Raw genomic sequence first — 18250 nt, 5'->3', positions numbered from 1 at the left:
TCGAAGACAAATGATTTTTGTTGGTGGTTTTCTTACATATACTAGAGGTCTTAAATCAGTGACTCTTGCCTCCCTGGATATTAATCTTTAATATGAATAATATTTTTATAGTAAAGCATGAATTGTGCTCTATAGAAAGCTATTGGAGCAAGGGTCATATGGCACTAGGCTTGCCACGCACACCCATCAACTGTAACAGAGAGTGACAAAACCTGTCCAAGAAGGAGGGCAACAGTTGGGCCATTGTCGTTAGGCCAGAATGTTCTACTGGTGGTGTCAGTGAAACGTGAACATGAAGATCTTAAACATCACGGAATCAAGCCTTTCCCTCCCACTTCAGTGCTTTGGCCTTGGTTGTGCCATTGTAGTTGTGCTCGGTTTCCTCTGTGGTGTATTTGTAAACCTCAACCTTTCTCTCACTCAATACTTAGGAGACCGCAAGGTGTGTAGACCTTAACTAATAATAAAAGTTGGTTTTAGAAGGAAAAGACTTAGAAAAATGGCAGCAGTTGGGGGTACAGGGAAGTCCGTGGAGGGGCGCCTGGGTGGCTCAGTCGGTTAAGCATCTGCCTTTCGGCTCAGGTCACGATCCTGGGATCAAGTCCCGCGTCGGGCTGCTTGCTCAGTGGGGAGCCTGCATCTCCCCCTGCTTGTGGTCTCTCTCTCGACAAATCAATCAATCAATCAATCAATCAATCTTAAAAAAAAAAAAGAATACTGATGAAGGGAACACTAAGAGGGGGAGAGAAAAGCACCATCATGGGGGTAAGGATGAGTGAAGCCAGGCGAGAGAAGCCAAACAACCCAGGGCCACAGAGTTCTTGCAATCCAGTCGGGAGGCCCATCTGAGTCAATGGCTACATCAGGGCCCAGTGACAGCAAAGTGGTGATGCCAAGTGACACTGCTCTATTTTAGGTACCACACCAATGTTTACCTCACTCACCATACAACACATACATTCTCAAACTATATGAAACAGGCCATCTGCATTTGCCACGACGTGGATGGAACTGGAGGGTATTATGTTGAGCGAAATAAGTCAAACAGAGAAAGACATGTATCATATGACCTCACTGATATGAGGAATTCTTAATCACAGGAAACAAACTGAGGGTTGCTGGAGTGGGGGGTGGGGTGGGAGGGATGGGGTAACTGGGTGATAGACACTGGGGAGGGTATGTGCTCTGGTAAGCGCTGTGAATTGTGCAAGACTGTTGAATCTCAGACCTGTACCTCTGAAACAAATAATGCAATATATGTTAAGAAAAAAAGAAGAAGAAGGTAGCAGGAGGGGAAGAACGAAGCGGGGGAAATCGGAGGGGTAGACGAACCATGAGAGACGATGGACTCTGAAAAACAAACTGAGGGTTCTAGACAGGAGGGGGGTGGGAGGATGGGTTAGCCTGGTGATGGGTATTGAGGAGGGCACATTCTGCATGGAGCACTGGGTGTTATGCACAAACAATGAATCATGGAACACTACATCTAAAACTAATGATGTAATGTATGGGGATTAACATAAGAATAAAAAAAAAAAGAAACAGGCCATCTGTGCCTCAATGGACCGATTTAAACTTTTTTTCTGTGCTTGTAATTGTATGTGTTACAAAAGACATCAGTAAACACACACACCTTTATTGCAAGCAAGAAAAAAATTGCCTTTCTCAGTCTTCAACTTCTACATCAAATGGATTTCAGGTCCACTAACAAGACGGGTACTGGGGGTGAGTAAGCTGATTACTTATTAAGGACCCCTGGGCCATAAACCAGCAGGCCACATAAAAAAGCAATTTTAAAAAAAGAGAAGTGTAGACTGCTTCTCTCATTGGCTTGTCTATAACAAACGCTGCTAATTAGTTACATAATTGAGTAAGTAAAGAGAGAGATGAAGAGGACAGGCCTACAGTGATAGATTTATAAGAGAAAGAGACAAAGTGGAGAGAGAGAGAGAATCAAACCCACAGACTGATGGGTTTGATTTATTCTTTGACATAAACAAAGAAGCTCAAAGACAAAGGTAAGTGAAAATCTAATTGTTTCCACCAGTCCTACCCTGTGTTAAGAGAAAGCTGCTGAAGATTTAATATTATGTTGATAGTCTCAATTGTGACTTGCATGGAGATATGACACCTGAGCCTTTTCCTGGGTGACATAAAATTGGAGGCAGAATCTATCCTTGTCATGACCAAGTGGCTTCCCTTTTCAGCTAATTAGTCCTTCTCTCTACTACTTTTCTATTCGCCTTCCTCCTTCTTACTTCCAGATTCCTCTCCTTAGCCTTCTGAGTCACAAAGACAAGCACAGTGCCTGCCTGGCTCGTCACTAGCTGCCCAGGGCTCATCACAGAATCTGTACCCAGATGGGCACTTGAACTTTTGTTGAATAATTTACATTCATTCTACAGTGAAGTCATCTATAATAAACTGAGAGACTCACCTCTCTGGTGCCAACTTTAAGTCTCCATCTTACATTTGAACAATCTCTTTATACAAGAGCCACAAGCCTAATTGCCCAGAAATGAGCTTTGATTACAAGTCCAATACTCACCTTGTTCGAAGAAGCAGGCTGACACCCCTTAAATCTTAATTTCCTTCTGTTCTTGGAGGCTAAAAATCTTGCAGCCCTGTTTCCGCCCCTCCCACCCCCATTTATCTTTATGTCCTATCTGATTCACAAACATACAGGTTGTGACTTTCCTCTGAAAGGTCTCTCTGGTTTGCCTTCTCTCCACTGTCTTGGCACTAATCCCACCCACTGATTAGTAGTCTCAACACCTCTGCCAGATTTTACTGCAGAGAAATGAATCTCGGCCCTTTTAATATACTTACTTACATATTTGGATTTAAATGCCTTCTATTTGTCCTTCCTTCCTGTTTCACATTCCTTTTTCTTTCCTTTCTTGCCTTTTTTTTTGTTTAAATCATTCAATATTCCCCCTTTATAAGCTTGTTAATTATACATTATTTTACTCTCATTGCTTGGAGATTATTACAACATGCATCCTTGACAATACAAGGACCTCAAAACAGTTTAGACTCATCTACTCTAAATTCGTTTCATGTACAACTGCTGTTGTATATTTTAATTCTTTTTTTTTTTTAAAGATTTTATTTATTTATTTGAGAGAGAGACTGAGAGAGAGAGCGAGCATGAGAGGGGAGAGGGTCGGGAGGGTCAGAGGGAGAAGCAGACTCCCTGCTGAGCAGCGAGCCCGATGCGGGACTCGATCCAGGACTCGATCCAGGGACTCCAGGATCATGACCTGAGCCGAAGGCAGTTGCTTAACCAACTGAGCCATCCAGGCGCCCGTGTATTTTAATTCTTAATAAATTTTGAACATCGTAAGATGTTGTTTTATGCCATCAAAATTCAGTTTTTGTCTGTCTTTGCCTTTATATTTCACCTTAATTACTTAAGAATATTTTCACGGGTATAGAATCCTAGATGGAAGTTACATTCATTTAACACTTTAGAGATTTCATTGTATTGTATTCTGACTTACTTTGTTTCCATTGAAAAATCAACTGGAAGTCAGTGTGGCTCTCTTGAAGGTCATATCCTCCGGCTACGTAAAAATTTTTCTTTTTATCTTCGGGTCTCCACATGTGTTTACATATGGCTTTTTGTGTATTTATCTTGCCTGGGAATCACAGTGCTTCTTGAATCTGTGATATCTTTCATCAGTTTTGAAAAACTGTATCATTTCTCTTTCCTTTTCTCCTGGGGCTCCAATTATAAATATGTTAGACCTCCTCACGTTACCCCATCTTTCTCCCAGATTCTTTTCTGTTTTCTAAACCTTTGTCTCTCTGTGCTCCAGTCTGGTATTTACTTCTGATCTCTCTTCCAGTTCACTAATTCATTTTCAGCTGTGTCTAATCTGATGTAAAACTCATCAACTGAGGTTTTTTTTTTTTTTTAAGATTTTATTTATTTATTTGACAGAGAGACACAGCGAGAGAGGGAACACAAGCAGGGGGAGTGGGAGAGGGAGAAGCAGGCTTCCCGCCGAGCAGGGAGCCCGATGTGGGGCTCGATCCCAGGACCCTGGGATCCTGACCTGAGCCGAAGGCAGACGCTTAACGACTGAGCCACCCAGGCGCCCTCATCAACTGAGTTTTTAATACAGTTCCAGAATTTCTATTTTTAAATTCCCAACTCTTGGCTAAGGTGACCAAACTTGTCAAGGCATTCCTTGAACATGTTGATCATGATTACTTTAAAGTCTGATAACTCTAATATCAGGATTTCCTATGGGTTGGTTTCTAAGGTTATTTGTTTCTTTTGGTTTTTAGTCATGTCTTGTTTTGTATGCTTGATTATTTTTTTATAGAAAACTAGAAATCGTATATGAAGAACTCTAGAGATAATTTTCCTCCAGAAAGGGTTCATTTTTATTTCTGAAAGAAAGTCAGGCTAGGAGCATTAGCAATCTTAGATTGCCATAATCCACTCAGTGCTTTCAATTACTTGAATCTGGGCTTTAACTCCTGTGATGGGTAGTGTAGTCTCAGTTTACCTCACTTCTAGGGTTGGCCCTACACAGTCGCGATCAAAAGTCTAGGATTTTGCCCATATTCATCTCTACCCCTGGCAGCCTGACTACCTTTTGCCTCCCTATTTCCATGAACCTATGAAAATGCTGCTTAGCCTCAGATACTCCTCATAGAATCTACGAGTATTTCTAGGGAATAAGCAGCACTGAATGCCAGGCTTACTTCTCTGGGCTTTCCTTCTCTCCTGGATCTTGGTCCCATAATTCTTCACTGCCTTGGTAGCCTTCTAGTCCCTCAGACAGTTTTATTTTGTTTTGTAATTTTTGAGCTGTTCTTAGTAGACAGGTGCATTTGAAACAATCCATTCCGCCATATGGGAAAGTAAACTCTCCTTTATTACTCACTTTGTCCCATGTTACCCAGTGTACAGCTTTCAGCGCTCTCTATATCCGCACCAACCCCTTTTTATCCAAACAAGAACATAGGCTTTGGGGTTGGAGAGGTTTATGTTCAAACTGTGGCTTTACCTCTACTTACAGCTCTATGGCGTTGGACAAGTTATGTAGCTGTTCCCCCCATAATTCATTCGTAAGATAAGGCAAGTAAAACCTGCTTCAGGATCATTGAGATTAAATAATATGAGCAACGTGTTTAGCACAATCCATAGCACATAGTAATGTTAGCCCTTATTGAGCATTATTATCACTGCTAGTTCTATTAAAACTAATAAATAAGTCACCCTATCTGCGAATCTGATCAGTCTCTTCACTCTTTGGTGAAAGATGTGTAGACATTTTCACCTTCATAGCTTGTTCACACTAGCCTTCATTTTTCCCTTTTCCTAATGTAATCCAATACATTCTTCAAGCCCTAAGATGGAGTTCAAGCTCCCCCAAAGGTATGCCCAAAATTCAAAATCCATACTAACATGTACTTGCTCTAATTCCTATTCATTTTAGCAGCATAGTTTATCAACGATTCCCTAATTCTGTGTTAGTCTCTTACCAAAAGTAGATTACAAAGTGTTTATAAAACTGGCCAATAACTCATATCCTCCATAACACACTCAGTACAGCACCAAACACATAAGAGCTTCTCAAGACATGTGCATGGTTCAGTATTGAAAAAAGTTCTTCATATCCCATAGATGCAGTAGAAATTAATACTGGAAAGCACATAGGATGGGGCACAGAGGGACAAAGGTAGAAGAAAAGGAAATGAGTATATAAGCACATCAGAAAAGAAAGTATTTCTGGTAAAATATTAACTTAAATCTTCTACTTTAAGTATAACTTCAACTAACCTAGTTGCATTATTTTAAAATGACAACTCAAAGTCCAAAGTTGCATTTTTACAATTCAAAGGTTAGAGTTTAACAGGAACTTTTTGGTTCCTTTGAGAAGGTCCTTCCTTTTCCCTAAGGGGGAAAAAAATGTAAAACCTTAACTAGTTCAAGAAGTTGGCAAATAGTGATCCATGAAAGAATACCCCCTAGGTATCAGTCATTAAAACTGTAATATCCTGCATTACTTGTATTCAAAATGATTTGCTCATGAAAATGAGAACAAAATAAATATTTAAAACACGTACTTTTGTGTAACAGGACCTATGGTTGCAATTCTTTGACATTTTTTGAGTCTTTAATTTTTTTTATCACAAGTACAAAAGACATACTAAATGGTCTCTGATAACACAGTAACTTTAACTACCTTAATTTTTTATAAAGATTATTTCCAAAGGTTTCATGCTACTCTTACAAGGCACCGTTTTGGTATATTTTCTGCTTGAATATCACTTTCTTCCAATCAATACTAAAGCAACTATACTACTAAAATAACTATCAAGTAAAAATAGCTCACTCTAGAAATCATCCCATCTCTGACAATTTCTGCCTCCATTCCCCATCTCACAACCTGGTATTTTATTGACAAAAACTTGTGTTTTGCCATTTGTGAATAGAACAATGCATTTTAGTGACTGTATATTTTAGCAACTGACAGTGTCATTTAGTGCCCAAATATCATGTGCGAAGACTATGCTACATTATACTCATGGTCATTTACATTTAAGTAAGATGTGATACCTAATGTTGGTATATTTGAGATTTTGAACCCCTGCTGAAATAGCCAAATGTGTAGCAGAAGGATCTAAAATGTTGAGATTTTATTTTCATAACCTCAGATGAGTCAATTCAAATTACTAGATGGGAAGAACAACTACCCAGGTACTTTATAGAGAGATGACTGTGCACACGAGTAATTTTGATTTTTGAGGGGAGGAGGCGAGATCTCTTTTAGGTGTCAGAAACAGCAGGGACTATGAAACAATTGTGGCAACACTGAACCATTTGTATAATACAAATAATCAGGAAAAGGAAAAAGCAAGGGAAAAACTTAATTCAAGATGTGAATAAATACATGAGGATGGTAAATACAGAAGAATACATAAGAAACTAATTTCTTAGAGGACTATTCTGGCCATCCCATCTGAGTATAGGAAACACGACTACATGCTTTCTCAGCCAGACATTTCAGGGTGACAATGTTTGCAAGTGGAGGAAGGCCTTGCATTTGACATACACAAACAACAGCTTACCCACAGCATTGTAGAGAGGCTCTCCAGTTAACTTGTCCCAGACTACAGTGGTTTCCCTCTGGTTACTGACACCAATAGCTTGAAAGAGAAGATTAAACAGAAGGGAATACAAGTCAAACAAGTAGAAAACTACTTCAGGAGAATAATTCTCATGGTTTTTTTTGTTTGTTTTTTACAGGCATAACTAAACATAACAATTCGAAAAAACATCTGGCACTTTTATAGTGGTATTGAATATACTGTCTGTGAGTGGCTCCAGGAAAAGTAAATACCCACTGTCGAAATACCCACTGTCGAGTGCTTCTTTTTATTTCTGCAAGACTGCTTCCCACTTCACTATGAGCACACGGACAACATGGATTCAGATCAATATCTCCCAAATGAAAGGCTCCCAGGTTACCTTATAAAAAAGGGAATGCACTAGTTCCAAATTTACAATACCCAATTTATAATTCTTTGGAGACCAATAATCACCTCATCCATTTATTTACGAATTGCTATAGGCAATTTCCATCTGGGGGCACACACGCGCGCCTGCATTTTAAGAAAACAGCTACAGATAAAATCCTTCACGCTGGGCAACCTCCTACTGCGGTTCTTTAGAAATGGTTTTGTTTCGGGCGCCTGGGTGGCTCAGTTGGTTAAGCGACTGCCTTCGGCTCAGGTCATGATCCTGGAGTCACAGGATCGAGTCCTGCATCGGGCTCCCTGCTCGGCAGGGAGTCTGCTTCTCCCTCTGACCCTCCTCCCTCTCATGCTCTCTGTCTCTCATTCTCTCTCTCTCTCAAATAAATAAATAAAATCTTAAAAAAAAATTGTTTTGTTTCCATATTGGAATATGTTCTAAGACATATGAATTTGAATAAGGCATAAATACAATATGTGATGGCATTTACATTATACTGACCTTCACACGACTCAAACGCTGTAGTTACAGTTATTTTAGGTAAAAATACTAATCCATTCCATTTTATTCAACAGCTTGATTCAGCTAAATCAGAGGTTCTCAGACTTGGCTGTACCTTCGAAGCAACTGGAGAGCTTTTAAAAAAAGTATCCGTGCCCAGGCCATGACCCAAACATTCCAATTTAACAGACAGGGGTAGGTAGGATCTGAACGTTAGTATTTTTCTTTAAAACTCCCCAAGTGATTCTACCGTGCAGCCTGGGTCAAGCACACTGGCCTGCCTGAAGGATAGAACTCTCTTCTCTCAGAATGTAAGGTGAGGACTGACTTTAAAGGCTATATAATCAATAACAGGTCTTCCACTTAATTTCCCCCAAAACCATTCATCACATGACCATTCAGACAGCGCTTCTAGTGACAAAATACTCACTACCTCTCTTGAGGCAGACCAATCTTTATTCACAACTTTGTTATTTTTAAAAAAATCCTCTTCCTTGTAGCTTTCACCTACAGATCTTAGCTGTAGTCTTTGGAGATACACGGAAGAAGGTTAATACTTCTACATGCGAGCCTTTCACAAACTTGAGGCAGCTACATTGTCCCCCGGGTCTTCTCTTTCCCTGTGTAAGCTAAACAGTCCAGTTTCCTTCCACTACTCCCACCATATGGCATGGTTTATTTATTTTTATTTTAAGTAATCCCTATGCCCAGCATGGGGCTCAAGTTCACAACCCCAAGATCAAGAGTCAGATGCTCTCCCGACTGAGCCAGCCAGGCACCCTTCCATGTGGCATGATTTAAAATCCCTTCACCACCCCTCCTAGGAACACGCAACTTTGTCCATACTGTTCAAATTGTACACCCAGAATAAAACACAATAGGAATGTTCTGACCAGCACAGAGCTGAGGGGGACCAATAGTTCCCTTGTTCTAAATAATCTTCTTTTTAAAGCTCAAAACAACAGTTTATTTTTAAAACAATATATTAAAATCTAAATAAAAAACATAATTACTTAGATTTTACTTTAAGGAGATTTTATGTGTAATAGAGAACAATGAAAACTGGCCTATGGAAAATGAGCAATATGTATTTTTTTTTGAGGTCGATAATTGACATTAGTTTCAGGTATATAACATGATCTCTGTAATCACAGTAAATCTAGTATTCTGTCACCGTACAAAGTTACACACTATGCAATACAATATTGTTGACTATAGTCACCATGCTGTACAGTATATCCCCATGACTTATCTATTTTATGACTGGAGCTTGTGCCTCATCCCCTTTCTCCCATTTTGCCCCCCTCCCACCCACAAACACGGCTCTGTTCTCTGCATCTATGAGTTTTGTTTGTGTTGTTTTTTAAAATTCCACATAAAAGTAAAGTCCTACAGTGTTTGTCTTCCTCTGTCTGACATTGCACTTAGCATATGCTTAAGGCCCATCCATGTTGTCACAAATGACAAGATTTCATTTTTTAATGGCTGAATAATATTCCATTGTATATTCCACTCGGATATCCGTCAATGGACACTTTGGTTGCTCCTATCTTGGCTATTGTGAATAACTGCAATGAACATAGGGGTGTATCTATCTTTTCGAATTAGTGTTTTCATTTTCTTTGGATAAATACCCAAACATGGACTTGCTGGATCATGTGGTAGTTCTGTTTCTCCTTTCCTAAGGAACCTGCATACTGTTTTTCCCCAGTGGCTGCACCAGTTTGCATTCCCACTGACAGTGCACGAGGGTTCCCCTTTCCTCCACATCCTTGCCAACAGTTGTCACGGTCTTTTTGAGAATAGCCATTCTGACAGGTGTGCTGGGATATTTCATTGTGGTTTGGATTTGTATTTCCCTGATAATGCGTGATGATGAGCATCTTTTCATATGCCTGTTGGCCATCTGTAGGACTTCTCTGGAAAAATGACATTTGGGTCCTGTGATCATTTTTTAATCAGACTGTTTGCTATTGAGTTGTAGGAGTTCTTTTAATTTTGGATATTAACCCCTTATCAGATGTAGGATTTACAAATACATTTTCCCATTTAGTAGGCTGCCTATTTTGTTGATGGTTTCCTGTGCTGTGCCAAGGCTTTTTAGTTTAGTTTTTGATTACTGATTCAAACTTTTTGCTAATGTTCGGCCTATTCAGATTTTCTATTTCTTCATGATTCAGTCTGGGAAGATTGTAGGTTTCCAGGAATGTATCAGTTTCATCTAGGTTGTCCAACTTACTGACCTAGAATTCATAGCGTTCTCTTACGATGCTTTGTATTTCTTTGGTATCCGTTGTAACTTCCTCCCTTTCATTTCTTATTTATTTGAGCCCTTTTTTTTCTTAGGGAGTCTAACAGTTTATCTAAATAACCTTTATCAAATGCAAATTTACTTACTAGAACACCTTTTCTAAAGGTATAAAGATGACTGATGGTCTACTTCAAGAAACTTAAGAGACACAGGGTAAAAGGAAGAGATTTGGGGGCATTTCCTTAAAAACAGAAGACACTAATGTTTGTAGGAATAAAGATGCAAGACCAAGGAGAATGTGCAGAGGGGGCAGGGGAGCTGGAAATCAATGGGACATGGTCTTGATTCTTGTAGTGACAAGAGGGGATGAGATTAATGCACAGGTGGAGGGAGGAGCCTCCAGAAGGACAGAAGGCTATTGCTTTCCTTGTGATGTGGGGAAGTGGGTAAGAGTTCTAGGTATTAAGTACAGGAACAGGAAATGAGGAATTAAGCCCTCAGAGCCTCAACGTTCTCTGTGAAGTAGCACATAAGGTTATCTGCTCAAATGGGCTCAAGCAAAATAGGATCATGAGTTTGGGGCACTATTCAATTAGAGCTCAGGCTCTGAAGCCAGACTGTTAGGGTTCAAATTCGAATTCCTGTTTCCTAGCAGCATGATCCTGGATCTCAATCTGTTTTATCTTCTGTAAAATGGAGGTAATAGTTCCCACCTAACAGGGTTACAATGAGGAATCCCTGAGTTAATGTGTACTACGACAGTGCCCGGCACATAGTAACTGCTTAATAAATGTTCCTTTCTGCTTCCATTCATTGTCATCAATATTATTATTTCTAAGTAATTAATTTATTTTAGAGAGAGAGAAAACACAAGCAGGAGGGGCAGAGAGAGAGAGAGAGAGAGAGACTCTAGAGCAGACTCCACACTGAGTGCGGAACCCAACTCAGGGTCAATCCCACGACCATGAGATCATGACCTGAGCCGGAACTAAGAGTCGGTCACTTAACCGACTGCACCACCCAGGTGCCCCTCATTGTCATCAATATTATTGAGGACAGAGTGGACTAATAGTTGCAGAGAATGGGACTGAGCTAAGCAGGACACATAAAGGAATTGCCCAGCAGTACTGGGCGCACAACAGAGGCCAGAGAACTCAGTGGGACCTCAGCAATGGACTGCTAAATTGGAATACCATGAACATGATAGTTTTAGTGACAACTTCACACTGGGGGATCACAATGAATTCATGGTCCAGTAAAATCTCCTATTCTTCCCCACTACATTAATTTTCCATAAACAGACCGGCTGCTCGCTTAGCTACAGTCTCGGAGTCACTCTCCTCTGCCCTTTGGGCTCCCTTCTTTATTGGCTCATTTTAACTTCTATTCAGAATATAATCTAGGACTATTTTCTAGCTGACTCGTTGGTCACAGGTTCCTCCCTGACCACTCCTCCTTTCCCGTCTATCTTAATTTGATTCCTTTGTGCCAAGTAAATTGCTTTTTTTGCAGACAAAGTCCAGCGAGAGAGTTTCTCCGGGTTCTCCTGCAGCCATAAACGTATCTCCATTACTGGTTTCTCCTCAGGGCACACAGGCCTTATGCGGTACCTCTGAACTTTTTCAGTGTTCCAACTTCTTGTCATTTTTACCCTAAAATCCTCTGTATTTTTTTAAGATTTTCTTTTTTTTTTTTTAATGTGGAGCTTGAACTCACAGCCCTGAGATCATGAGTCACATGCTCTACCTACTGAGCCAGCCAGGTACCCCTGTGTTTTGTTTTTAAAGAAAACTTTTCTAGGGCACCTGAGTGGCTCAGTCAGTTGAGCATCCGATTTTGGTTCAGGTCATGATCTCAGGGTTGTGAGATCGAGCCCCATGTTGGGCTCCCTGCTCAGCAGGGAGTCTGCTTCTCTCCCTCTCCCTCTGCTCCTCCCCCCGCTCGTGCTTAAAAAAAAAACAAAAACAAAATTTTACCAAATTCTACCTCTGAAACTAGTAATACAATATATGTTAAGTTGAATTTAAATAAAAGATAAAAACAAAACAAAACAAAAACAAAACTTTTCTGACTGCTGATTCCAGCACACATGCTTCTCTTAATAGTGCCTAATTTTCATTCCCTCTTTCTCAGAATTACACATTGAGGTTCTGTAAATCTCCACCCTGGGTTTATCTCCCATTTAGGAGCATATGAGAGTTACATGCATAAAGTATATATGATTTCCTGGCCCCACAGTCTTTTAGTTACAGATACTATCATCATTGACATATATAAAACCCAATTTAGTACACTGTATCTAGGAGGTTCATGCTTCACCTGTACATTCCTTCTCAAGAGGTATTTTTCTCAGCAGTGAGCACTTCCAGTAAAATTAACTAGTTAAATGCTAACTTCAAAATCTCTGGTTCAATTTTGCTTAACATGGCCTGTGAAAAGTTATAATGGCAGTTAAGAAAATATACTCAGAAAAAGCCTTTGGAAATACTGCAGGGTGTTATAACTGTTGTTAGTAGAATTATGGATGGTAGGTATCCTTATTTAAAAATAAAATCAGGAGCACCTGGCTGGCTCAGTAAGTAGAGCGTGCAACTCTTTGATCTTGGGGTCGTGAGTTCAAGCCCCATGTTGGGCCTAGAGCCACTTAAAAAATTAAAATCATAGCTTATAATTGGAACACGTTTTTAGGGAAAAAAAAAAACCCAACCCTAAAATCACCCAAAGCGAAATAATAAGAGCCCCGTGGGGGGGCTCTGGGGCTATTAAAAATGCCACGTGGAAAGAGGTCTAAAGCTTTGTAAGAAAAACAGTCTCTGGAAAATGTGTGCTTGAGGAATCTTATAACAATTGGAAATGAGATGCACCACAGCTGGGAAGCTATTCTGGAGAACAAGGTGTCTTTCTGAGACTCCCTGAGAGTAGACAGAAGACAGAAATATGTGTGGATATGTTTGGCAGGGCAAGGTAGTGGATGTGGGGGGTTTCCCTTTTCTCTAACAGTGTGGTAACTACTTTTGATACAAGAGAGTTTAATCACTGAAAATTTTATGCTCTTGGGTTTTTTTAATTTATTTTTTAAAGTAATCTCCATACTCAACCTGAGGCTCGAACTCACGACCCCAAGATTAAGAGTTGCATGCTCTACCAACTAAGCCAGCCAGGCACACCTATGTTCTCAGGATTATAGCGGTGTATGTTATGTTTTGCTTCTATCACATGAGGATGAATAAGAGTATCCGGTACTTTAATTCTTTATATACTCTGTAGCTCCTTCAGCCCAGTCACAGGCAAACACAGCTTCCCAACTCTTTTTTTTTTTTTTTAAAGATTTTATTTATTTATTTGACAGAGAGATAGCGAGAGAGGGAACACAAGCAGGGGGAGAGGGAGAAGCAGGCCTCCCGCTGAGCAGGGAGCCCGGTGCAGGGCTCGATCCCAGGACCCTGGGATCATGACCTGAGCCGAAGGCAGATGCTTAACGACTGAGCCACCCAGGCGCCCCAAGCTTCCCAACTCTTTAAGGAAAGAAGCAGCCTATTTACTTGTCTTGGACTCCTGTGTGCGGTTGAGCTGGAGAGTGAACTTTAGTTTTGGTGACACTGTTCATCCAGACCTGAAATCCACAAAGCTTCTGGTGCAGGACAACTAATACCAATCAAACTAGAATTTGCAAAAGAAATACAACCAGCTAGGGGCACCTGGCTGGCTCAATCAGGGAAGCATGCGACTCTTGATCTCAGGGTTGTGAGTTGGAGCCCCATGCTGGGTGCAGAGAGGTGTAGAGATTGCTTAAAAATAAAAATAAAATCTTTAAAAAAATAAACAAATAAGGGACACCTGGGTGGCTCAGTCAAGCGTCTGCCTTCGGCTCAGGTCATGATCCCAGGGTCCTGGGATCGAGCCCCGCATCGGGCTCCCTGCTCAGCGGGAAGCCTGCTTCTCCCTCTCCCTGCTGCTCCCCCTGCTTGTGCACGTTCTCTCTCTGACAAATAAAATCTTTAAAAATAAATAAATAAATAAAATCTTAAAAAAAATACAACCAGCTATGATAAACTCTTAATGATTTTTTAAAAAGATTTTATTTATTTACTTGAGGGGGGGGAGAGAGAGAGTGCGCGCGCACAAGCAAGGAGAGGCAGAGGGAGAAGCAGCCTCCTGGCTGATCAGGGAGCCCGACGCGGGGCTCATCATGACCTGAGCCGAAGGCACACGCTTAACCGACTGAGTCACCCAGGTGCCCCTAAACTCTTTATGATTAACAGATAAGACTATAAATAAATTGCTCTTCAGCTGGAAAATCTGATTTATTTGCTACACGGGAAGTAAAAAGTGAGGTGGTTTGAAAAACAAAAAGTGAAGTGGTTTGTGAAGTTACCAGTGTGGCTCAGGAAAATGAACACTGGCCCAGAAGACAGGGAGCTGTGCTTTAATGTTATCCAAAAACAGATAGCTACCTGACCTCCAATAAGTGCTTTTCCCTCATTTGCAGCTAGGTTTAGGCTGCAAAAGCCGTGAGAACAATTCAAGGACACAACCAACCACCACTTTGATGCACGACTCATCTAAAACTTGATGAATGCAGCTCTAAAAGAAGTCTGAAGCACTTCCACATAGATGTAGGGACAAACAAGGGTAGGATATTCCATTCATTTGTCATTGCATTATCACATGTCTCCCTCACTTGGCTGTTAGTTGCACAACCCTATTTGTGCTCCATTGTTTCCCCAGCATACCCAGCACGTGAAGTCTGCTGAATGAAAGGTTTTGATAACATTCAGTCTTTTTTTTTTTTTTTGAAGATGTATCCATTTATTTGAGAGAGAGAGAGCACAAGCAGGAGCGGCAGAGGGAGAGAGAATCCGAAGCAGATTCCCTGCTGAGCACGGAGCCTGAAGCAGGGCTCAATCCCACGACCCTGAGACCACGACCCGAGCTGAAACCAAGAGTCCGACGCTTAAACAACTGTGACCCACGTGCCCCTGGTCCAGTCTTTTTTAAGTAAGTTTTATTTATACAAATAGAGGAAAGTCTGAAAACAAGTTCAAAGGTTCTCCTCAGCATCTCCACCAAAATAAATAAATAATCAAAGTTTCAACTCAGGAGTGTTGGTAAATCTCAGAGCCAATTATGATGTGAATCAAGGCACCATCACCACCAACTGATGGCTGCCCTTATGTAGAGTCAAACTAGCTAAGGGGGCGCCTGGGTGGCTCAGTGGGTGGAGTCTGCTTGAGATTCTCCCTCTCCCTCTGCCCCTCTCCCTGCTCATGCTCTCACTCTCAAATAAATAAATCTTTAAAAACAATAAAACTACTTGGAATTAATAGAGATCTGTAATAATCTAACACTCTCAATTATTTTGGGGGAGATTCTCTTAGTGAAACGCCTTGATTCCAACCGCCCTCCCCCAGCTGTTCCCCAGTCTATCTGGGAGCTCCAGCAAAAACCCCAAGCATCATCTTTGACCCATCACTTCCCCTGACAGCACTACTCTATTACCCTGACTTCCAATCTATCAACTTCTGCCCCCTCTCCTCACCTCCCCCGCTACCACTGTCAGTCAAGTCACCATTCTCTTTCTCAGGACTTCCACGGCAGCCTCTACACTGGTCTCCCTGTGTCCACACTCAGACCTTCACGACTTTACCACACCGTAGTGAGGAAGTTGTCTTCAAACTGCAAGTCAGACCCTGTCATCCTGTCACCTTGCTTAAAACCTTCTCACGGCCGGCCCCCTGTAATACTAAAAATAATAACACCCAAACTCCTAACTATGGCTGACAAAGCCCTATCCGTTTCCCTGATTTCTGCTCCTACTGAAACCCCTGATGCACCCCCGCCCTCACCCTTCTTTTACTCCACTTTTGACACGCTGGCCTTTTTCTGACCCAGAAATAGGCCAAGCTTATTCCCACCTCAGGACCGTTGCACATGCTGCTTCCTTTTCCTCAAACATTCTTCTCCCAGCTATTTGCATGGCTGGCCCCCTTTGGCTTGTGAGACCTCAGCAAAAGTGTCACCTCCTCAGAGAGGCCTTCTCTAGCCATCTAAACTAAAGTAAGCCTCTCTAGGCACACCCTACTGTATCACTCAGTTTTAGCTTCTGCATGGTACTTCTCAGTATCTCAGATCAGCTTGTATTTGTCTGCTCTTATTATTGGGCTCACACCCACCGGAATAAAAGCTTCATGAGAACAGGGACCTAATCTTCCCATTTATTGTCACATCCTCGGTTCACATAGAATTGCTTGCCACCGCACAGGCACTCGGTTATGTGCTGAATGAAGGAATGAGTGAATTTGATTGAGATAATCATACATGGAGAAAAATATTCTATTAAAAATACCTTTTATGTTGGAAATATCAATATTGAGCTGTCCAAGTTTCTCACATGTTTTCTCTATACACTCATAGACAGACTGCAGAATCTCCTTAGGGTCTTGTTCCACCCATCTTTGAACAAAAGAATGTATCTGGTTAGTCCACAAGAAAGCAGTACAAATGTAATTTATTTCTCTAGAAATGTGCACTTATGAGGGTGTGGCTGGTGCATAAATCAAAGAAAATTATATTAGTAAAGGAAAGCATCGCCAATATTCTAAACAAATGATTTAAACAAAAGCCCATTTTCCTTACATTTTTCTTATTCTTCATATAGTAATTAATCATTTGAAAGAAGGCAAGTAATGACCACAAGTAGCAGATACTCTACCTACTTTAAAATAATTTTTTCAAATTCAGTAAGAAATTAGTTCCCCAATTCTTTATATCCTGTGGCTTTGATGAATTTTGATAAACCATCCACATGCCTTCACTAGTCACTAGCTATTTCTAAGTAGACTGAAATATATATATTATTCTTGGGATGGATGGACTGATTGATCTACTTATTTACTTATTTGTGTATGTACTTATTTATGAAGCAAAATGAATTCTGAAAAGTCAAAGAAGTATACTAATCTCTTTTGCCATTTTTCTCCCAAACTCTTTTGTGAGAATTTAGGGAAAAAATTTAAATTTCTTCCAGTAATTATTTCATGTAGACAAGGGATTGCTTCCAGTTTTCAGACCCAATCCTGATGCCATTTTGGTAAGGTACAAGGACCTCAGAAAGATCAAAGGCTCATAATAAATGACAAGGAAGAGAAATGTGGAAAAAACAAATGGCAACTGAAGAAAACCACAAGTAGAAAGGACCCAAATTTTAAAAGTCCTACCCTACAATCTGCAAGTACAAGGGAATTCCAAATGCCTTTCTTCTCGGCCTTCCTTGAGCCTGACTGGCTTTCCTGAGCTTTGAGTTGTCTCTAAATTCTTTTTCTAAAAACCTAACCTCCTTCCACGTATTTCTAACTTCTGTCCCTTCAAGACCCAGGTGCTTTCTCTCCAAACTGCACTGGGATTAGGCCTGTGGACAGTCATTCTAATGCTAGTACCACATCAATAGCTTTTATTATTAAAGTAATTCTCTAAAATGCAGGAGAACATTTTTCAATACCAAAACTTGGTAGGGCATCAAGTTTTTTTTTTTTTCTCTTTCTTAAATTGAATTAAATTTTAAAGTAAAATAAACAGATCAAAAGTATACAATTTGTTGAATTTTAACAAATGTATGTATCCATCTAACGAACACCCAACTCAAGATGTAGTATTATTCCTGTCACTCCTGAAAGCTCTTTCATGCCTCTTTCCAAATGAATCAAATACTCCACAGACAACCAATTTTTGGGTTTCTATCATCTTAGATTACTTTCGTCTCTTCTTATATCGCAGACACAGCCATGTAGTATGTACTCCTTTGTGTTCAGCTTTTTTCATATTTCATGGTATTAATACGAATCAACCATGTTGTTGCATGCATCAGTTCATGTTTTAAAATCTGCCTCATGGTATTTCACGGTTATTCATTCTACGATGACAGACATTTGGGTTGTTTCCAGTTTGGGCTATTATGAATAAAGCTGCTATAAACATTCATGTGTGTCTTTCTATAGCCATAT

General features: G+C 40.5%; 1 protein-coding gene across 4 annotated transcripts in view; it reads right to left on the bottom strand.

The window, feature by feature from the left end:
* GK (glycerol kinase) overlaps positions 1–18250 on the bottom strand; it is an 82474-nt gene that overhangs the window by 52578 nt on the left and 11646 nt on the right. For all 4 annotated transcript variants that reach the window (XM_035001139.1, XM_035001157.1, XM_035001148.1 and 1 more), the window contains exons 3-4: positions 16597–16703; positions 7093–7170 (exon numbers count right to left, since the gene is read on the bottom strand). In XM_035001139.1, the coding sequence (XP_034857030.1) occupies positions 7093–7170; positions 16597–16703 (185 nt within the window). The remainder of the gene's footprint in view (positions 1–7092; positions 7171–16596; positions 16704–18250) is intronic.

The sequence above is a fragment of the Mirounga leonina genome, unplaced genomic scaffold, assembly GCF_011800145.1.
Source record: "Mirounga leonina isolate KUSES-001 unplaced genomic scaffold, KU_Mleo_1.0 Mir_101595, whole genome shotgun sequence".
In the NCBI taxonomy this organism is placed as follows: domain Eukaryota; kingdom Metazoa; phylum Chordata; class Mammalia; order Carnivora; family Phocidae; genus Mirounga; species Mirounga leonina.
This window is presented reverse-complemented; position numbering and strand designations above follow the sequence as displayed.